Here is a 23,315-nt window from a genome sequence, read left to right as displayed (position 1 = left end):
GAAGAGATATTCTTTAAATGTGATTGTGCTAATGCTGGATACTTTTCCAAAGAAGAGATATTCTTTAAATGTGGCAGAGTACCTGATTTGGGAGGGATATTATCATTTGGGATCCCATATTCGTATACTGGACTTGGATTTTTAGGAATAGAGATATTCCCTAAAGTGGAATCTTTTGAATTTAAGATTGCCTTGTGCAAATGCCTTTTCAGCCCAGTCCGCTTTGCATATGGGGCTTCACATATTTTGATAAGGCCCCCTTGTGATGATGGGCCATTATCGGAGTTGGGCCTAAAAGACATAGAATCTTGTTGGATCTCTGTGGCCTAACCCATAGGGCCTCAATTTTCCCCTAGATTAAGATGTTTGTTAGTTTAAGGGTTGCCGCATCCACTAGTGGTGGCCTCAAGGTTGAGAAACGTACTTGTAGCTTCACTATACCACCTTACCTAGATTGTGGGCTGCTCCTGTGATGCTCTGACTGGCTTTGGCAAGTGGTTTCCTCTGTGGGTTCCTTTTTTGTTTCGCCTGAATGGAACCGTTTGCCATAGAGAGTCTTCGGCGTGAGTTGTGCCTATAGTTACAGATGTAGGATTTGGATTAGTTGGGCTGTTGGCTTCGTTGATTTTGGGCGTGAATGGACAGTGACAAAGTGTGTGGCCAATTCTCCCACACCCTTTGTAGAGAATCCCTTCACCCTCATATAGGATGGGTTGGTTGTAGGTTTTGATGATGAACGCTATGGTGACTGAAGTGTCTAATGGAAATTGGACACAAATCCTAGCGTATCTCTCTCTAAGAGTGGAGGAGGTACATGTATCTATCTTCAGCAGTTTGCCCACCCTATTGCCCACTTGCTCGAGAATCACTCTGTCATAGAACTCTGTTGGGAGCTGTGGGAGTCTGATCCAAATTGCTGTAATAGCGAGTTTGGATTCAGCTGGGACAAAGTTTGGTTCCCATTTTCGTATAGATAGGAAGTGGCCCGTGACAAACCAAGCTCCCTCAGTGAGGACTTTGTTGATTCTAACCTCTAGGTTGAATTAGACGATGAAGAAATCATAACCTAGGTCGATTAGCGTTAAGGATTCAATAGGCTTCCAAAGATGTACGAGCTTTGCTCGCAGAAGCTGATGGGGGATTTTCTTCCCAAATAGTTTTACTATTAGAGAGTATCTCCATGGAAGATATAGTCTGTTCTTATCTTCTTTTGGCAAAGGATGGGGATATTCCCCGCATTTAGTTCAAACAGGGGAGGGGACTGGGTTAGATCATAAGAAGTGGTGGACATCCAATTCCTTTCTAGTAGGATCACTTTGAAAGAATTTTTTTGAGGAGTGTCTTCCTCCATCTCAAATTGGGAAGAGCTTGTAGGGGGATCCGGTGGTTCCGGTGGTACTTTGGAGGATGGGTCCTCCGCCAGTGGTGGAGATGTGGCCATGTTGGTGGTATTTGGTTAGAGAGTGGAGAGAGAATGGTTTTCTCTCTGTTCAGTAATTTCTCACCTGAGTGCAAATATTGAGACGAAAGCTTACCATAAAATTTTAAAAACTTTATATAACAATATTATATATATACTAAGAGTTAAAATGTGAGTGTGTGTGTAATAATCAAAGTTAAAATGTGAGGGACGGGATGCCCCCTAGGGTGAAGTATACAAATAATCCTCAAAGTGGATGGTCTTGAATTTTTGTCCTCGATTACTTATGGGCAGAATTTTAAGTTTAACAAATATTGTCTTTCGCTAATAGGTAAGCATTAATTGATGACCTATTTAATATGACAATTACTATAAAACTTTAAATTAGACTAATAGTGTAAAAGAATTTTACTTTGTCAATTAACTTAAACTGTATATCAACTCCGGTACTTTTTGAATTCCTATGATTTCCAACTCGCATGACTACCTATTCCTTAGGAAATGCAAAAGGCTAACAGACGCCTCGAGAATGCAATTTCTGTGAAATATTTCCTAATTTTAGAGTACACTCTTAAAGAAATGAAAGAAAACCATTGTTTCATATTCAAGTAGGCAAAGATACCACAGTGACAAATTTGAAAGGAAAGATAGAGAACCAAAAAATTCATCTTGAGAATCGTATCATCCTAATGCTGGATACAGATAGTGATTTTATCATGTTGAGTGATGAGAAGTCCTCTTGCAGAGTATGGGGTCAAAGATGGCTCTCATTTTTACCTTTTTTAAAGCTTCCTCATAATAGTGACAATGCTGAAAAATTAAGATGGTGAAGGTGATCATGTTAATATGAATCCTAAAGCTCCGACTTCTCAAGGCAATTCTGTTTCTACTACACAATAAATAAATATGAATTCAGAATTTTAATTACGCCCTGTGGATAGACTAATTCCTTCATTGGATGGATAACGTTCATTTAATTCGTTACGTTGGAATTGGTGATGGTGGAATGACTCTTTGTTTTTTTAGTGAAGGACTGCATTTGCTAGATTGTGCAACGACTGCCAACTCCTGGGAAACAATACCTATATTCCTTCTCCTCCTGTTTCTCTTTTTGTTGATCTCTCGCTCTCAAAATAACTTTTAACAAAATGAAAGAGAATGAAGTTAGTAATAAAAAATACATTAATTTAACTCTTGTATGAGGCGTGAAGAGTAATTAGTTTTTGTAATAATCTTTTAATTATTTAAAAGTATGATATTCTTTGTTATGGCATTATTAGATGGCATCATGAGAAATGTTTGTCTGTAGCGATATATTGTTGCCGAATATTATATATTGTTAACTAAATTAAAAACATTAATAAAAAATTGAAAAGATTTAACTCTGCGACAAATCATTAAACCATATTAACTAATTTCATTAGTCATCTATCATCAAAGAAATCTTCATCAACTGAAAAGGTATTTAATGACCAACGAGAAATTTAGAAATTATAATACAATAGAGCAAAAATCAGTAAAATCAAAATTATACTTCAGAATTAAATGTTATTATCTTACTTGTTGCGAGTTCTAAATATTAAAATATTATATCCTCCATGGCTTGGGTTTCTCATTGGTTGACTTTAGTGTATAGAATCATAGAACAATAGTTATTCAAAGAAATTGAAATAATTCAAGATTGACCATGTAGAAATGGTTAACAATTAAATACCTATTTGTAACAAAAATGTATACCTACTTGACAAATTTGAGGGTCGGGATGCATGCCCCCTAGTGAAAATACCTCCGGTAACTACACTTTTTTGGTATAACCACGTTTCCCCGTAGAAATTAAGGTTGCAACCTTTAATTTTAATTACAATAAAGGTTGTAATGTAAAAGTTTTTTATACAATAAAATCAATTACAAAATAAGTACAGATAAATTTATGTGATAAGTATTAGTTATTAATTTATTTAAAATGGTAACTAACTATTATAAGATAACTAGATAAGCATTGATAACCTATCAAAAATAATAATTATACTGATAGTGTAAAAAAAATTTACATTGCCAATTAACTTAAAATTCTATATCTGCTCTAGTATTTTTTCTAAAATTCCCTTGATTTCCAACTCTCACAACTACCTATTCCTCAGGCAATGCAAATGCTAACAGACTCCTCAGAATGCAATCTATCTTTCTAAGTATCTTCTTTGTCTCTCACTCTCAAAACAATGAAAAAAAATGAATTTGGTGATAGAAATATTAACAGGAACATTGTTTCACATTCAAGTAGGCAAAGATATCACAGTGGCAGATTTGAAAAGAGAAATAGGGAATCAAGAAAATCTTCCTGAGAATCGTCTCATCCTAATGCTGCATGCAGGTGGTGATTTTTTCATGTTGAATGATGATGAACTCCCCCTTGCAGAACATGGGGTCAAAGATGGATCTCATTTTTATCTCTTTTTTAAGCTTCCCCATAACAATGGTGAAAATCAAGATGGTGATGGTGATAATATCAATATGAATCCTAAAACTCCGACTTCTCAAGGCGATTCTGTTCCTACTACAAATAAATAGATGTGGATTCAGAATTTTAAGTCGCTGACTGTGAATTTAAATAAGGTCTAATGTTGATTTGTGATATGGTTTTGCCAGCGTTTAGATCATGTTGCCTTTACCCATCTAACATGAATTGATTGTTGGTCCTCTTGGGAAAAAAAGAGTTGTAATCTGCATTTAGCAAAAAGTATCTGCTGAACTCCACAATTTTTCATGTCTGTTCTTCTTGGTTTGCTTGTGGTTTTCCATTGACACTTCGATACAATCATTTTTAGTGCAAATTTCTGGCAATGAACATTAGCCATTAAATGCCCGGTGGACATATAAGTCTGCTCGAATAAATCAATAAACACAAAGAAAATTTGTTTTAGATGAGAATTTAAGCTATGCTTTCTCCTCTAAGCCTATGTAACGTTTTAAGTGATACTTACAGCTTGTTTGGATGGTTGTTACCTATTGTATTATACATATTGGTATTTTAAATACAATATGTATTTTGATTGTTATTTAAATTTTATTATATAGTATTGTTAAATTTGTGTTATGTAACGAGGAAAAGTACCATGTTATGTAAGGCAAACGATACAATCTATCTAAACAATGTATTCATCAAAACAATACAGTATGATAACCATCCAAACAAGTTGAGTGGTCGTTTTGTTTTAAGTTAAAGAAAATTTAATCTTCTTACTTATACAGCATTTGGTTTTCAGCATAAAATCCTGCATAAATTAATATTATCTTTATATGACTAAAGTGAAATCCCATAAGTTAAGCAAAATCATAAATCAAACGCTATATTACGAATTCCGGTATAAGTAGGAACCAACCAACGTATTATTTAGTAAGGAATAAAATGTGGGATAAGAATACTATTTGCATTATTATTCAGTGAACCTGTGTGGCAAAGAGACATATTTAGAACAGAGAAGCAAAATACAGGATGATAGGATGTTGACATTACACATTGATCCAGCAAAAGGTGGGAATTAGTAGCTACTATTCAGAAATCAGAACCATCCGGAAATACATCCAGAGCATCATGTTTGCCATTAACATAGTACTCAACAACTGCTTTCATTCTGTCAAGCTTATCCGGATGATAGTTTATATGAACCACAACTGGCTTCAACTTCTTCAGTTTCGAATCCTTTCCTACAGTTTTGAATAGGACCTTGCTATTCATGAACAGATACAAATCCATTGTTCTCCTGGAAGCATAAAGTCCAATGTATCCAGGATGTGATGGAAAGGCTAACTCTTCATTGAAAACAGCCTGGTCCCAAGAATTTGGCTCCCCAGTAAGCCTATCAGTAACGCGATCCAAGAGCTCTATTGCAGGAATCGTTGGACGGATATAAAAGAAACCAGAATTATAAGCCCATATCCTCGTTGTATGAGCGTATCGACCCCAACCCATGTCAGGTTCATCAAAAATGTCGTTGTAACCATAAGCTGTTATGTTATTGTGCCCATCTGACATGGCCTCCACGTCTGAATCCCGGTATAGATAATCAAATGGATTTTGCAGATACACAATGTCAACATCAGAAAGCAGGACACTGTAACCAAGCTGCAAGAACTCTCTCAGAATACGGAACTTTAGTCCTGACACGGCTTGGTTACTTCCAGTTTTGCCAATAAAATCAACTCTCTCATCAGGATCTCTTTTGTAAACGGAGACCGCATTTTCCTTGCAGAAATCCACAATCACATCATCCAGTGCGACGACCAGATAATTGGGAATACCCACCCTTTTTATACTGGTGAACCAAACTTCCAGCATCGATTTCACATTTGAATTGGCAAGTACAACTATGACCTCATTCTCAACTGCAACCTCTGCCAATATCTTAGCTAGTCTCGGGTTCACAGATTCGTCAGGAAGGACAGGCGGGTTAGCTCTCATACTCTTGACTTTGCCAAATGGTCCAGCTTTTTTAGGTTCAGTTAACACGACAAGCTGCTCATGCACACGACATTTTCCCTCCTCGGCAATCTGAAGTTTTTCATTTAGCTCTCTTAGCTGCTTCTGCAACTCTGCATTTTCCTCCGATAACTTCCTAATGTATGATCTCAACATGTTTATCCACTCCGTGGATTCATATGACCACGACTCAACCTATGAATTAAATTTCAACAATTAAGGTACATATAGAAGAGTTTAACACTGATCAAATGACATTATGGCCATTAATTATATCAAATGTCACATGTAGAAGTGATGCCATAATGGAGTGTTCAATTATCATCACATTTAGAATTGTAAATAGCATGTAAATATACATGTGATGACTAAATGCCCCATCTTTTAGAAAAGAAAAAAAGAAAAACATAATTCAAAAACCTAAAACAATAAGTCACTTTTTGTAAGACAGTATTGGACCAAAATATCCTCAATTTTTAAACTAGCAACTCCTTGATCACATATCACAGCTTGACACAATCAATCAACTAGGCCAACCTCTAGGCCTAATTGATTTTTTCATTCAACCTCTCTCTCTCTCTTGTAAAATATATTTTGCATGTTAGCTCTATATTTAAGTAAGAGAGAAATATGTGCAGAGACATGACTTACCAAAACATTATATTTAGAAAGAGTCGGAGTTTGAGCTTGTGGATCAGGAGAAAAGAAGCCATAGGGATAAAAGAAAGCAAAGACACGTCCCACAACAACACCAATTGCTATTGCTGCAGCAATTCTTGATCTTCCTACACATTGCTCGCACTTTTCACTACGACCCTCCATTTGGATTTATTATATTTAGCTGAAAAGACCCAAAAAAGTTGCAAATTTTGATTGATTCGTGAAATGAATCAAAGTCTACGAAACTCCATTTTCATACAGAGAAAGCAAAGCTTAAAGTCAAGTAGTGGAAAGACTTATTGTATATGGAGTAGTGGACAGTGTTGTTTGTAATTGAGAATCACCACTTGACTTTTGGAGCTCTTGCATTTAAAAGAAATGTTGCAAAGTCAAATTGTTTTATGTTGACTACGATTTTTGTAAAGATATTTAAAACTCGTATATGTATAGTTTTTAAATATACAGCTTACTTAAAATATTAATACCAGAATTTACACAACAAAAAAATAGATGTACTGACACTTGTGCTTACTCTACACTATTCTTTTTGATGGCGAGAATAGTAGTAACATAACCCTGTTGACTGATTTTATTATGATTTTAATTTAATGAAGTGGTGATTAGTCATACTCATAATAAGGGATTTTTGAGATTTTTTTAATTGTTTATAAGCGTATACATTTTTTTCTAGTAATAATTTATCACATCTTATTTGAGGATTATTTCAATCGTTCATGCTGCTAAACATGTTACTCATTTACCTTGGGGGGGGGGGGGGGGAGTTTAAGATTATACTTAAAATTCACTTTTGTTAATTAAATCTAAGAAATCTGCTACTCGAAAAAAATTGATGCAGATTGTGACTTAGACGTAATTAAGTTTGAGAGTAAGGAACCATCGTCCCTGTAAAGTATTGTGATCCTACATAGGTAACATCGTTTCATTTTGTTTAAAGGAAAATAAGACAATCACTTTCAGACAAAAATATTGTAATATTAACGACCCTGACTTACACCCCTGCATTTCTTGGTTAAGTAAGCCGTAGAGCTTATGTCAAATCTCAGGTAATACTGTCCATCTCGCTGCATTTTTTTTTTTTTTTGGTAACATTTAAAATGCTTTTATTGATCACCAAGAGCTGCATTTAAGTTCATCTCAGTTTGAAAAATATATACAAGGTGTAGTGACCTATCTCATAATTTCCTCTCTACTCAAATATTAGCATGTTGGAATATCAATATTTGATCTTCAAAGACCAGACTTAAATTATCAGTATAGAAAGTCAGACCAGCTCAGAGATTTTACAGAATTAAAAATTTCGACTAGCTGTCACAACCAAATAAAGCAACGAAAATGCTCATCTATTTACAGCCAGTGGGAAAATCATGTCCAAGAATTATTACAATCGAAAGATGACAAGAATTAAGTTCCAAAGAATTCAAGAAAGCTTCATTCTGCTAGTTAATGTGTCCTAGCTAGCATTCTATGGAAACCAACATATTTCCAGAAAGACAATTCCTATATCAAGCACCGTAGGCGCACCTTTCTGTCTAACACCTATTCCATATACATGATCAGCACTCATGATCTTCCCCTAAGCGGAGAGGGAGAGAGAGAAAGAGAGGGAGAGGTTCACGATCTACCTTTTTTTGGGTGAGGTCCATGAAGTTGGAAAGAGGGGGTAAATTGCCAAGAAACAAGTAAATCAGAAGTGATATTCGACAGATTCACACGATATTATGCAAGGTTTGACATCCCCTTTAAATGGAGCTTAGTGCCCCCAAGCCAAGCGTTTCAAAGCAAGTAGGAAAGCTCGCAACTACATCTGTAAGCCATTGGATCTTTCCTGCACATAACAGGTATAGTCGTATAGAACAACATCAGTTTCCATTTTCTATAAAATCAAACACAAAGTAAGCTTCAGCTTCTACTTTGAACAAGGAAATGGACTTAAGCAACTAAAAACAAACCTTTTGATGAAGTATAAGAATATAACCTACATCACCAATCAATTCAAACCAAAATACAGGACGAAAAATCAAAAGTAACTATGAGAAAAGCACTATCAACTACCTAAATTTAAATTATAACACAGCAGTGGTTTGATAAGTGACGCTATATTGAATAATATGTTAAAATGGAGGAAGCTTTTTGTAAAACAATGATGTGAAAGAGTAGAAACTAGGAAATAGAATAATTTCTATTAAAAACCATAAATTTTTTAAGAAAGAAACCTAGATTAATCAAAATAGTAACGATATCGTAATAATTGAGCCATATAAAACCAATGCCAACTGCGCACTACAGATGTCATCAAAATACTAAAATGATATGCTCCATAGGGAATGCCAGAATGAAGACAAACTTAAATGAAGAGTAGGGGCAACATAGGCATGAGGTAATGTTTTTAAAAGGAAACTTTTGGGGATTTTTTTTGTTGATAAGGTAAATTTTAACGGAAACTTGGGGTATTGAAACAAGATACAGCGTCCTCCACAGGTAGTAAAATTGATATTAGGAGAGAAAAATGAAGTAGGGGCTGTGTTTGAAAGGTTGACAAAGCTGTTTAGTGTAAAAGTATGATAGAACAATTTAGCATATCCAGTGCTGAACTGAACTGACGTCTTGTCATGTCCATGCAAATAGATTGGACAAATGTAGGCAAATTAAGAATCTAAAACCTGCAAGCTATGGAGAATAAAAGAAGGGGTGGTGGTGGATATAGAGTGCTCATACATTTCTGTCACTGCTTATGTAGGACACAACCACAGTTATATCGTCCAGCTTCCCGCCATAGTAACGGAACCCAGCTTCTTGAGCTGCAGCAGAGAAAGGGGTCTGCCTGTTTTTATCCTGTGCTCTTTGCCGAGCCAATGCAGCTATCTTTTGAGCTGTCACCTGTGGCCCTAAGCCAGCTCTTGCTGCATGAACCACAATTGCAGTAATATCATTGTTGTACAAATTGTCGAACAACCCATCAGTACCAGCTATTATAACATCTCCTGGTGCCACCGGTATTTTGAACACCTGCAGCACAGGCAAGTCATTCAGATTAAGAGAGAACTGTGATACAAAATAAAAAAGAAATATAGTGATCACAAGACAGGATGTTATTGGCATCACCAAAAGTTCTGGTCAATAACTGAAAAGAAGTGACATTTGTCAAAACTACGAAACAAATATAGAGGACAAGAACCACAAGGCAATTTTAGCTAGAAGTCTAAAAACAGAATAACAGATTTCTAAAGCATGGTACACTTCTCAAGATTCACCACTACGAGTAAACCAGTAGGGAATATATTTGAACACAATTGAAAAGGTTTTTCTTCATATTATGTTTAACAAAAAAAATTATTGTACAAAACTGTAAGAGAACAATCTAAAAACACCACCTGAACCCCAACTCTTTGCTCTCTGAATGACATAGAACAGTCAACAACGAACAACACAATAAAAAAGGCTTCTGAAATATCTTTTATTTGAGTATGAAAAATGTTGTCCAGATTTTTGAAAAACGGAAGCACTAAACTAAGTTCTACATTACCACACGAGTTCTACATTAAGAAAAAAGGGGGGCACTACTGACCTCTCCAGAGCTTGGTAAGTCACCAGAATTACCACTCTCTAGTTGATATGTGAAATTGAAATCATGCTGCTGCACAGGAGATCTGAAAACAGTACATCCATCTCTAACCACCATAAATCCACTGTCTCCTAAATTAATGGCATGCAGGCCCTGGAAAGAGAGGAAAAATGATAAGTTAACTTAATGATGTTAAGTTCTAGATTCATTTCTTTTTATAAGTTTTAACTGCCTTCTAAAGTTACCATATTAATCTTTTATTATCTGTTTTAATCACAAGACTAGAAGAAAGTTCTGTGCACCTAGTTATATACATTACTAAAATGTCAAGAAGTCTGGTGTATAAGGGAAACATCAAATTAAAAGAATCCTCAACATCTGAAGACACCAATGGATCAACGGCCAAGCTCAAACCAATACATACTCCAACTTAATCAAGACACCATTTTCTAAAGCCCAAGCTTCATGAATTAGAATAGGAGATCTAGAATTGCACATGTACCTGATCGGTAAGGGCGATTATACAGGCAGTTGAGGAACCTTTGGCTTTTGTGCATGTATAAGCTTTATCGAGGACCCTGGCTGGGTCCACTGAACGTTTTGGTTCATCTTGAATCGCAGTTACTGAGTTAGACATGAGCTCTCGTGCATACTGCCCAGCATCAACCCCAAGATCCGCCCAACCACCAACACCATCAGCTACACCAATTGCTTGTTCATCACCACAAATAAAATGAGCATCCTCTCCACCTGTTTCTTCTTTGTCAGGATGAGGCAGGTAACATGATCCTGAGTTTAGCTTCAGGGTTCTGTCAATGTGGATATTCCTACAATTGGACAAAAGAAACAATACAGCTGAAAAGAAAAACTTCCCAATTCAATGTAAAGTAAATAAGCTGCCTGTAATATGTTTTTTTTTTTTTTTTATAAATGGTCTACAGGCCACCAAGGAGGGAATACGTAATATGCTCCAGATCTTCATAATGACTAAGCAAAAAACTTGGCCCTCTATAGCAAAAGGTATAAGTCACAGTTTCCTCTTTCCAAATTAGTCACAAGTTCTCATTTACTGAGAGCTGAAATAAATCCAACTATTCTTCCAAAGAGATAGATGCCAGCTTAACAAAAGGTTTCGAACAACTGAACAAGACAAAAGCTTCCCACACCCGTTGCTAGCCTTGAGAAACTTACAGCATAAATTTTATTATATATTTTTACTCGAGTACCTACCCTGAAATCATCTAGTAGCTTGCTTATGGTGGTAGATAAATCAAATTAAGCATCTAATATTCTAATAACAAGCAGCAATAACATCAATGCCTCACTTCCAAGCTAGTAGGGGCTAAACTACTTGCGCATCCAATATTTTAATAGGTCTTCACAATCATTTTTTTGCTTTTTTTTTTTATTTTCAGAGTTTGACATTGGCATATATAGTTTTGAAGAACGGGAAATGTTTTTAAAAGAGAAAAGTGTAAAAAAGAGACAAGGTCCAAGGGACTTGAAGCGAAAAGCAAGAAGTGAAGCGCACATTTACAACATTAGAATATACCAAGCATCTATGAATTTAGTACTACAATGATCAAATTGTAATTAATATAGTAACTAATTTCAGTATCCAATGTACAGTAATCTCAATATAAGTCCATCCCCAAAAACTGAAATTCAAAGAACTGTCATCTTCTCGCTAGGATCACCTTGCGCATTATTATTTGACGGGCACACTTTTATGAAGTGCATGGCTTCACCTATAAAGCGAAACCACTAGCTTTGCATCGCTTTATCGCTTTAAGTGACGAAGCAATAGCTTTTAATAACACTGAGCACAGGCGAATAAAAGAAAATATTATCCCAAAAGGTACAAGCTAACAAATGACTTCTTTCATTTCTTAATTTAGGTTAGGAGTAAAGTCCGTAAGGAGGCAAAATTTCTCAACCCTTTCAGTTCTTGAATTTTCTTCTGGCATAAATATTGGATGTAAGAAACTACATTCACGAAGGACCTCTAAAAACTATACTCCGAGTCCGAGAAGGGAAGAGTTCAAGGAGATATGCAAGCAGGCTTGCAGGTTTGGATGAACTAGACCCATACATCCTAACAAGACCACCTCTGAAAGAAGTCACATGCTAATACCTCCATTTGAGCTCTTGAAATTAAATTTTAAACGCATATAATTAGGAGCTCAAATCACACAATTTCGTTAAAGGCCGCAAATGATTAGAATCACAACTCACACAATTTCCTCAAAGTTATTTAACCAAAATGTTTTTAGTTTCTATGTACTGAGGGTAGTGTTCAAGTCTTCGTTTCCAGTAGACATCTGTAGTTCACATATTATCTTTTTCTTTTTAAATGTCAGTGCATAATCAGCACAGAAAATTTCACCTACATGAACTTCAGCTAGTTGAATAAGAATAGAAAAGTTATGTAAGGAAACATACTGTTCGGAAGAATCTGCTGAACTTGAAAGCTGCACCTCGCATGTAGAGTTACCAAAGGACACATCAGGAGCAGTGCCCGCAGGGGAACAAGCAGGTGATGAAGTGTGGAACCCCGTCAATCCAAAACCTTCATATAGATTAGAATTTCCCTTTCTCTTTGCCACATTGTATGCGAAGTATCCGTAAAGTAAGAAGTTGTTGGGCTGATTTTTATTTCTCAAACTCATGCTGGCTTTTCTACAATTAAAGCTTCTATTGCTATAAGAAGTAACTGGACTATTTACAGCCAAAACAGGATTGAGATGCCTTGAAGCCATTTTACTAGAGGAACAGCCAGGCAGAGAAGTTCTTGAACCATAGATCTCCATAGGTGCTTTGTGATAGTTAGCGTCCAACAAACCGTGAGTAGGCTCAGATATCATGCGATCAATGTGATAGCCACAGACCTGAAATGCAGGCCCTGATACAGATGGAATAGAAATTGCACGAGAAATAGATCCAACTGCAGAAAGATTCTTTTTCTGGTTGACCATATGCAAATTCGCCTGTGTGGCAGCTAAAGTTCCAGGCCGAACAAACACATTTAGGTCACCTGATCTTGCAAATGGTATGGAATAGAAGCTCTTTGAATTGCCCAACAACAATCTCCCTTGGCCAACCAAAATCTCTACTGAGTCCTGGAGCCCACTTTCTTGCCCAGAAATAGATTTCTGGAGTCCCTGCCTAGCTGCGCGGCTTAATCTGAAAAGATAATTACTCGGCATGTCGGCTGATCAACCACAGCTGATTTTCTTGCACCTCTTTATAGGAAAAAACACAACCATCACCACTATACACAAGAACTATCATCACGCTCAGTACATTTATTAACAAGCATCAATTCATTCACTACCTCCCTTCTCCAATATAACTTTTGAGAACCCAGAAACCTACTGAACATGAAAGAGAATATCATGAGAAAGAAACCATGAAAAATTAAACTTGGTAAAACAACTGTACTTGGAGGCAATAAACATTAATGCATATGTAGGTAATATTAAAAGAGTCTCCTTTGATCTGATATTCTTTTAGTAGCATTCCTCATTGATGCCAGCATTGCATGAGCCTAACCAGCCCAAATAGGCACGACAAGGTCCAAGACGAGCAAGACAATTGTTCCTTCGATCTCATATTAAGTTAAACCTAGTCAAGAAGAGCCGCACAAAGACTTAACTATTTTTTTTCTAAAAAAAAGGAGCATGAAGAAACTATTGCTTATTCATCTAAATTAACAGCCCCCTCTTAGAGAGAAGTAAAGAACCAAAACATCAATAAATAAGCCGCAATGCCAAATCAGTTGAAATTGTTTATATGAATACATTATCCATTACTGCTCTATCCGTGTCCAATAAAATGGGACTGTTGAATTTCTTAGTAGCAGGAGCGCAACAAGTTCTAGTTGGATTAGGTAGTCGATATTTAACCTATAATATACCGCTCCAAACTCAATCTCGTTGGATCGCCTATATAAAGTCTCTATATCCTCTCCCTCTATTTCGGCATGTTTCATTCCAATAATCAATAATTTGGGGATACATCCCCCACCACCCCAAATAAATAGCGCCCCAAGCCAGCAATGTGAAGCTCACGTAGAAAGGATTGCTTTCAAACCACCAATAGCCTAAACATAATAGGGATTCAAAGTTTGCATCTTTATGTACAATAAATGCAGGAGACACAGGAACAAAAGAATCACACAAACTCAAGCGTTTTCATCCACACACACACACAAAAAAAAAAAAAAACAATAATAATAATACTAATAAGATTAGACTGTTAAGCAGAGACCCACAATAAAAACAAAGAAGAAGGATTCAAAGATTGCACCTTTATGGATGATAATTGCAATCACAAAAGCTAAGAGCTCCAAATAATATGTTTTTTAAATGCCCCAAGAATTTTCTTGATTTGTTCTCATACGAATCTTAGGGTTTGTTAGGTTGGAGGTTTCTCTCTCTCTTTCTCTCTCTTTGAGCTGAGCTTAGGGCTCAGTTAATCTCTCCAACCAACAAACCCTAATAATCAGAAATTTGAAGATTTGACTTTTCAAATCCAATTTTGGAATGTCATATATGGTTAGACCATTAAAAACGGAAAGAAGAAAAAAGGAGCACGCGGATACACGTTTGGATTAAATTAGAGGACACCCTAATTATACATATCTTTTATATTGTTTTTGAAATTACACTTCGATTTCTATCTATTTTTATTGAATATTCGATTACCTATCTATTTTTATTGAATATTCGATCACGAACAATATATTATATACCGTAACATATTAGTTGTAAAAAAATCTTAGACTGAAAATCAAATGTTAAGCAATGTAAAATTGATATCAAAAAACATAGTGCACAATTTTATGTTCAATTTTTTTTCCTCATATAGCCAGCTGAATGAGACCATATTTTCTTGTTCGTCGAATGTGTGGTGCATAAATGTGTCAATTCCTTCTTTTTAGAAACCCTTATTCTCAAAAATAAAATAGGAGGTACTTGTATTTGAAATAATCTAGATGGAGTGTCCCTATAAATAAAAATAAATAGTGATATAGCACATATGTTGAGGTGATTATGATATCAAATAAATGGGACTAATGAATGTTTCCAACGAGCTGTACTTTTATGGGACTACGGAAGAGAATATAGTATACAACCACTCCCTATAACGTCCACAAGAGCTGGGACCTATTAATGCAATTCCATTTTTTTCTTAACACATGGTAATTTAAAATATAAATTGTTTGGTTCATATTATTCTTAAAAATTCATAATATGGATCTTTAGAAATAAAATAGTATTAGTAAAAATTGTCTTTATTTGAACTGTCTTTACACAATCGTGGACAACGTTTGAATTAAAGGGCATAAAAGACAAATTACAATTTATAAAAGTTTCTAAAATATGAATCCAGTGATAATTATCTACAACAACAACAACAATGTTATAAATAGAATTCTATTTAGAGTGAATATCTATCTTTTAAAGAGTTTTACTTTGTGGCTAAGTCATTTTTCCCCTATAAATAGAGGGTCTTACATCATTGTAAATCTTCCCAAAATTTAATAAGAATTACCTCTCTCTTTTCCTTGCAATATTATTCTTTTCCTTATTTTTTATTTTACGTTATCAGCACGAGACTCTACCGTCTCAGGAAGCTCTTTAAGAAGATTAAGGTATAACTTTTCTCCTCTTTTTAATTATGACTGATATTATGAAAAAAAGTTCGTTGCCCTTGAAACTTCGGGCAAGAACTATATGACATGGGTGTTGAATAAGATGCAATGGGTCTTGGAAACGCCATTAAAGACAAAAATAAAGCATCTACCCAAGACTGTGCTAAGGCCTTGATTTTCTTGCGCATCACCTTGATGAAGGGTTGAAAATAGAATATCTCACAGTCAAAGATCCACTTGTTTTGTGGAATGGCTTAAAGGAAAGATATGATAACTTAAAGTTGGTCACTCTTCCACAAGCACGATATGATTGGGCTCATCTGAGGCTCCAAGACTTTAAGTTTGTCTCTGAATATAATTCTGCGATGTTCAGAATTACTTCTAAATTGAAACTCTGTGGAGATACTATCATCGACTATGATATGCTTGAAAAAACGTTCACAATGTTTCATGCCTCCAATATGCTCTTGCAACAGCAATACCAAGAGAAAGGTTTCAAGAAGCACTCTGAGTTGATTTCTCTTCTCCTTGTAGCTGAACGAAATAATGACTTGCTCATGAGAAATCACGAAAATCGACCCATTGGGTCTACACCATTGCCTGAAGTGGATGAGGTGTATTCCCATTATGCCAAGCGTGGAAAAGGCCATGGCCTTATTCGTAGTCGTGGCCGTGGACAAGGAAGAAATTTTTCTGGTGTTAATCACCCCCCAAAAAAATAACCACCAAAAATGGAAAGGGAAAGATGAGTAGCCAAAGGCAAATGGTTTAGAAACTGAATGTTATCGTTGCGGTGGAAAAGGGCATTGGGCAAATATTTATCGTGTACCAAGACATTTGGTTGAGCTTTATCAAGCATCTCTAAAGAATAAAGGTCCTGAAGCCAATTTTGTCTTCGACAATGATTTTGACATCACTCACTTGGATGTGACAGACTTCTTTGAGCACCCTGATGGAAAAATAGACCACTTGATCGGTGATGGATCCGTGGTTAAAGATGATTGAGTAGTTTAATTTTTATTTTTGCCTATTCGTAGTAGTTAATGAATAAACATCATGTAATTATAGTTCTTTTACATGAGTAGTAGTCATTAGTACAAATAAGTACTATTTATTTTATGGAATAGTATTAGTTCGTTTAGATTAAATATAATTCTAGTATTTGTTTTATGCAATATTAGTACTCTATGTCACTTGTAACAAGAAAGACTACTATAGCACTAAGGATGTTTGTCACAGTTTTTCTTAGCACATATGCGCCGTATGAAGATGAAAGCAAACAAATTCTAAACACATTGTTATCTACAATATAAATGCATTTTTTGTCTGTATGTGCAAAGAAAAGTAAAACATTGTGAAGGAGATGACTTTAACAGCCAAAAAGAGATAAGAATCTCCTTTGATATCTGGGGTTTCATCACATTAAAACAAGGATAAAAAGCAGTTTGCACATAAAACGGGAGTAAGCATACCTCTCCAAAAACTGAATGTCACCGTCCATAATTGTATTATGTTTACTATGTAATTGTTTGTATCATAAATAGAATTTACTCAAAATTGCATTTAAAAATCATTATTGAATCATTGACTTAATTTGTTTTCTTTTCCTTTTCTTTGAAAATACTAATGTTTATTTGTATATTTCTTTTGTATGTGAAATCATGGAAAGCAAATATGGATACCTCACTAAGCGAACTTGGATCAATGTTTAATTGTAAAAATATTTGTTTAGTTGATTCATGTACGACACATACAATATTCAAAGAGAAGAAATATTTCTCTCATTTAAGTATGTGTAAGGCATATGTTACTACAATTTTTGGTAGTAGTAAGGCTCTGGAAAAGCTACTATATCTCTGCCTAAGGGAGCAATACTTATCATAGAGAATGCAATGTTCTCCTCCAAGTCCAAGAGGAATTTGTTGAGTTTTAAAGATATCCGCCAAAATGGATATCATATTGAGACAATAGATGAGAATAATCTTGAATATCTCATCATTACCAAGAATGTCTCTGGCCAAAATAGGGTTATAGAGAAGTTCCCATCTTTATCTTGTAGCCTATATTGGATAAGAATTAGTGCAATTGAGGCACATTCTACCGTAAATCAAAAGGTTACTGATTCCAATACTTTTGTACTTTGGCATGATCGATTGAGACACCCTGGATAAATTATGATGAGACGAATTATAGAAAACTCAAATGGGCATCCATTAAAGAATTTAAAGATTCTTTTAAATAATAAATTTTCTTGTACTTCTTGTTATCAAGGCAAGTTAATTATTAGACCATCACCAATAAAGGTTGGGATTGAGTCCCCTGCATTTTTGGAACGTATACAAGGGGACATTTGTGGACCCATTCACCCACCTAGTGGGTCATTTAGATATTTTACGGTCTTAATAGATGCATCTTCTAGATGGTCTCATGTGTATTGTCATTTTGCAACCTCACGTTTGCAAAATTAATGGCACAAATAATTCGATTACGAGCCCAATTTTCCGATAATCCAATTAAGTCTATTAGACTTGATAATGCTACTGAGTTTTGTAGCTCATATTCACACTCAAAATGGTCTTGCAGAGTCTTTAATTAAATGTCTGCAATTGATAGCAAGACTGTTACTCATAAAAAGTAAGGCTGCCCACTTCTGTTTGGGGTCACACCATTTTGAATGCAGCAATGCTAGTTCATCTCAGACCAACAATTTATCATAAATATTCCCCGTTGCAATTAGTATTGGGTTATGAACCTAATATATCCCATTTAAGAATTTTTGGATGCGCAGTATTGTCACGACCTTAAAACCGACCCGGTCGTGATGGCGTCTATCGTGAAACTAGGTCAGCCGACACAACTCTCGAATTAACCATTAATCAATAATAATTCATTTTTAAGCTTTTAATTTATCCAAATATCTCATAATGTAAGTTTAAATGAATACTGCGGAATAAATACACCAGCCGACATCGGGGTGTCACAGGTCACGAGCATCTACTAAGGTCTGAATACAACAAGAGTCTAAGAATATACTAAATACAGTCTAAGGAAGACAATAGGGAGAAAAGCAGTGCTGCGAACGCCGGGCAGCTATCTTGTTAACTCCAATGACTTTGCCACGAAGCAATTAACACCCGCTACCGGGTTCAGAACTACCTGAATCTGCACACAAGGTGTATGGAGTAATGTGAGTACCCCAACTCAGTAAGTAATAAAAGTAAATGAAAGCTGAGCGGTAAGAAAACACGTATACAACAAATGTAGATCATTTTCAATGCAGTACACGAAATTATTTACCTCGTAAATCAAGCTTAGTTACAGTAAAACTCTTTTTAAAACAACTTTTAATGTTTTCAAACGACTGACAAAAATAGTGAGTATGTCACGACCCAAAATATAATCATGGTCGTGATGGAGCCTATCGTGTTACAAGGCAAGCCTACTTCCCAAAATATTACTACTAATTAATTTTAAGGATTTAATAAAACAATACCAACATTCAAATTTCCCATAAACTAAATCAACTCTAAATATAATTAATATAAAAATACGGAAGCTAGCCCCAAACATCGGGGTGTCACTAAGTCATGAGCGTCTAAAATTATAAACTAAGATATATAAACTATCTAACTGTCCAAAAGAAGAAATGACAAGAGGAGTAACAAGGCCCTGCAGACGCCAGCAGCTACCTTGCAGTCTCCAAAGATAGCCGGCTTGAACTCAACGATCGATGCGCTCTAATTCACCTGGATCTGCACATAAAGTGCAGGGTGTAGTATGAGTACAACCACCTCAGTAGTAACAAAAATAACTAAGGAACTGAGTAGTAGTGACGAGCTAAACAAAACAGTCCAATTATTTATTTTCACAATTTACAATAAACATAAATAAACAGGTAAATTCCATAGAACCAATAAATGCCACAAAGAAGTTAACAGGTAAATGCAGCACCAGCAAAAGTAAATGCAACCTCACAACAATATCACTCCATCACTCAGCACTCCACATTCAACACTCAATACACTCAATACTCTGCGCTCACTGGGGTGTGTACAGTCTCCATAGGGGCTCCCAAAGCCCAAACGCTAAGCACAGACAACTCACGTGCTACCATATCAATACCTGGATCTGCACAGTCAACTCATATGTTACACGGACAACTCACGCGCTATGGTATCAATACCTGGACCCGCACAGTCAACTCACGTGATACACGTACAACTCACGCGCTATGGTATTAATATCCTCACAACCAGGCCCTCGGCCTTACTCAATCATGTACCTCACTAGCCTCACCATCATCAACAAATAAGGGAACACAACTCACATCAAGTATCACAACATATTAGCAAATAGCAGAGACTGAGGTAAACATGTACAATAATTTCTATGACTAAGTGCAAATAATGTGAGCATGAATAAAGCCTAAGTATGATCTCTAACTTGAAGGTAGACAAGTTCAACAACAAGTAACTACGTAAACACAGATGATGGCCATGAGGCCTCACGGGACGAACCAAGTCTCCATCCCTCGAGGTATACACCCACACGCCCGTCACCTAGCATGGGTATCACCTCCAAACAGTTATACAATATCAAATTCTCCGAGTTTATACCCTCAAAGCCAGAGTTAAAATTGTTACTTACCTCAACCGCGTAAAATCCTATTCCAGGATGCCCCCGTCCCTCGATTTGGTCTCCAAAAGCTCTGAATCTATCCAAAATATTGAATAACACGTCCTAATTAGTCTAGGTGGATAATTTTCATAATCTCCGGACAAGTCAAAAATCAAAGTCAGTCCCCGGTCCAGTTAATAACTAATTTGTACACAAACGAGATCAATAGTGGTAATTCTACAAGTACCATAACAGTAGCTTTAGATGAACTTCTACCATGAATTATACACTATAATTATTTCACTTTATTATTGTATCATCATTACTTGCAATCACTACACCATAATCGATTCTTATATTTCACATACTGTAGCAGAATAATGTAACGAAATAACTGAGGCCTTATTTAGAAACCTCCAATGTTATAACAAATATTTAGAGACTCAATCATTAATTCATCATTGCCGCATCGTCATTATTAGCTTACATCGAAGAAAGAATATAAATTTGAATCAGTATACACTAGAATTGCATTCTATAGCAGTGACTTTCAATACTACTAATCATTAGCTCCTTACTATGCTATTATTATTATACCGTCATTATAAGAATATAAATTATAACCCTACTACTCTACTTCATCAATATAATCTATGTTATTGCATGGGTTAGATGTATTACCCGTATGCTTGTCCACAAAAATTCCACACAGAGTTAGACTTAGATTTTCCCACAGATGTGCTGTCACAATGCCCTATTTGTTCTTCCCTATATTCTGATATCTTCTAATGGAACAAGGAATCAAAATTTTCCCTATTTAAAATTGTAAGTCCTAAAACGTGTTGTGCATCAGATGTGGGTTTAGAGCCCACTATGTTATCAATAACCTATTTTTATTATCATACTCGTAAAGTAGGCCCACTATCTATTTATATAATATAGTACCTAATGTATATACACATAATAAAGCCCAATTTCCAACTTCTGCCAATTCAAGTCTAATTCTGCCACGGACCTCCAAATTACATTTCGGACAAACTCCTAAGTCTAAAATAACCCAACGAAGCTAATCGAATCATAAAAATCCAAATACGGATTCGTTTACTTATAAGTCAACTTCCGGTTGACTATTCTAACTTAGCTTTCTAAATGAGAGACTAAGTGTTCATTTCACTCTAAAACTACTCCGAACCCAAACCTACCAACTCGATACAACTCAACACAGCTGAACAATACATAAAGAAGCATAAATGGGGGAAACAGGGCTATAACTCTCAGAACGAACGAATGGGTCGTTACATCCTCCCCCTCTTAAACAAACGTTCGTCCTCGAACGAGTCCAACAAAAGAACATACCTGAAATCATAGCATCTGAAGCAATAGCATCTTGCCTGGCTGGAAGGGCATAGAAACAGGCCTGACCACCCCCTGATCTGCCTCCCCCTCTTGGGCGACCCATAGCTAACTAGGCTCCGCCCCTAGCTTCCTAATCTCCACCCCTAGCTGGCTGGACGGGTGGTGGAGGAACTGGTGCTGGTGCCGGCGGCTGAGCACCCTGCTGTGGAGTCTCACCCGATAGCCTAGGGCAATATCTCACAATGTGACCAAAATTCCCGCACTCGAAATAACCCCTCCTTTGGCGAAACTGTTTCTCCTGATGCCCAAAAGAATTACCCAATGATACCTAAGCAGGCGGGGCATAATGAGAACCCTGTGCTAGCAATGCACTGAATGATGATTGACTCTGCTGAAACTGACCCTAACTGACCTCCTTGAGGAGAACCACTGAAACCACCTTGACCACAAGGACTCTTAGCCTAACTCTCAGCCCTCTCCTAACCTCGAACCATCTCAATCAGTCGAGCAATGTTGACAACCTTATCAAAGGTAGCACCATATACTCTCTCTCTGGTCATAAGCAATCGAAGCTGAAACCCGAGGCCATCTACAAACCTCCTAATCCTCTCTCGGTCTGTAGGAACCAACCAGACCACATGACGAGCAAACTCGGAGAATTGCATCTCGTGTAACAGACATCTCACCTTGACGAAGCTGCTCAAACTGCCTGCGCAACTCCTCTCTGCGGGACTATAGTACAAACTTCTCTAGAAAAAACTATGAACTGTTGCCAAGAAATAGGCGTTGCGCTAACCGGCCTACACATCTCGTAAGCCTCCCACCAATTAAGTATGGCACCAGAAAACTGAAAAGTAGTGAATGAGACCACACTAGTCCCCAAAATACCCGCGGTCTAAACCATCCTCTGACACTTGTCCAAGAAACCTTGTGCATCCTCACCCTCAACACCACTAAATGACGGAGGCTGGAGTCTCTCAAACCTCTCCAATCTATGTTGCTCATCCTTTGGCATCATAGGAGCTACATAGTCCTGAGTAGGTGCAACCGGCTGGGCTGGAGGTGCCCCCGGCGTCTGATGTCCCTGAACAACCTGCTCAGGTGTGCGGGCACCGGGAGTCTGGGTACCTCCCCCGGCCTGAGAAGTAGCTGCGGTCGTAGTAACTGAGACCACCTGAGCAAGGCCCATACACACTAATAGAATCTGGGTCAAAGCCTCCTGAAGGCCTGGAATAACAATAGGCACAGATCGTGCCTGAGCTGGTTCCACCGGAACTTCTACCTCGGGGACCTGATCCTGTGCGAGAACAATTGGGGGAACTGCAAGTGTTGCCCCAGCTACTGCGCCAATGATATCTACGCCCCTACCACGGCCTCTACCGTGGCCTCGGCCTCTCGCGGACCGAGCTGATGACTGTCTCTCCTGACCGGTAGCACGAGTCCTCACAATTTGTGAGAGAATGAAATAACAAATGTTCAGTTACTGGAATACACCGAACGTACAATAAGAATCCATGAATGTGAAATTTCCTAAAGGTTCTGCAGC

The 23,315-nt window shown here is 36.8% G+C and overlaps 2 protein-coding genes across 4 annotated transcripts; both read right to left on the bottom strand.

Annotated features, from left to right (window-relative positions):
* Positions 1 to 4,829: 4,829 nt before the first annotated feature.
* Positions 4,830 to 6,902, bottom strand: LOC107797567 (arabinosyltransferase RRA3). Its single transcript, XM_016620466.2, has 2 exons — positions 6,549 to 6,902; positions 4,830 to 6,092 (listed from the first exon to the last, which is right to left on the bottom strand). The coding sequence occupies exons 1-2, from the start codon at positions 6,717 to 6,719 to the stop codon at positions 4,974 to 4,976; spliced, it is 1,290 nt and encodes a 429-aa protein (XP_016475952.1). The 5' UTR covers positions 6,720 to 6,902; the 3' UTR covers positions 4,830 to 4,973.
* Positions 6,903 to 7,897: 995 nt separating this feature from the next.
* Positions 7,898 to 14,759, bottom strand: LOC107797570 (putative protein phosphatase 2C 55). Of its 3 annotated transcripts, none has more exons than XM_075239968.1 (6): positions 14,449 to 14,759; positions 12,583 to 13,764; positions 10,643 to 10,967; positions 10,144 to 10,293; positions 9,294 to 9,584; positions 7,898 to 8,403 (listed from the first exon to the last, which is right to left on the bottom strand). In XM_075239968.1, exons 2-6 carry the CDS (start codon positions 13,344 to 13,346, stop codon positions 8,377 to 8,379), a joined length of 1,557 nt encoding a protein of 518 aa, XP_075096069.1. In that variant the 5' UTR covers positions 13,347 to 13,764; positions 14,449 to 14,759; the 3' UTR covers positions 7,898 to 8,376. The 3 variants fall into 3 exon arrangements, with proteins under 3 accessions (XP_075096069.1, XP_075096067.1, XP_075096068.1); XM_075239966.1 differs by having other exon boundaries at positions 12,583 to 13,514; XM_075239967.1 differs by having other exon boundaries at positions 12,583 to 13,511.
* Positions 14,760 to 23,315: the final 8,556 nt, after the last annotated feature.

This window comes from Nicotiana tabacum, chromosome 20 (assembly GCF_000715075.1).
Source record: "Nicotiana tabacum cultivar K326 chromosome 20, ASM71507v2, whole genome shotgun sequence".
Lineage (NCBI taxonomy): Eukaryota > Viridiplantae > Streptophyta > Magnoliopsida > Solanales > Solanaceae > Nicotiana > Nicotiana tabacum.
This window is presented reverse-complemented; position numbering and strand designations above follow the sequence as displayed.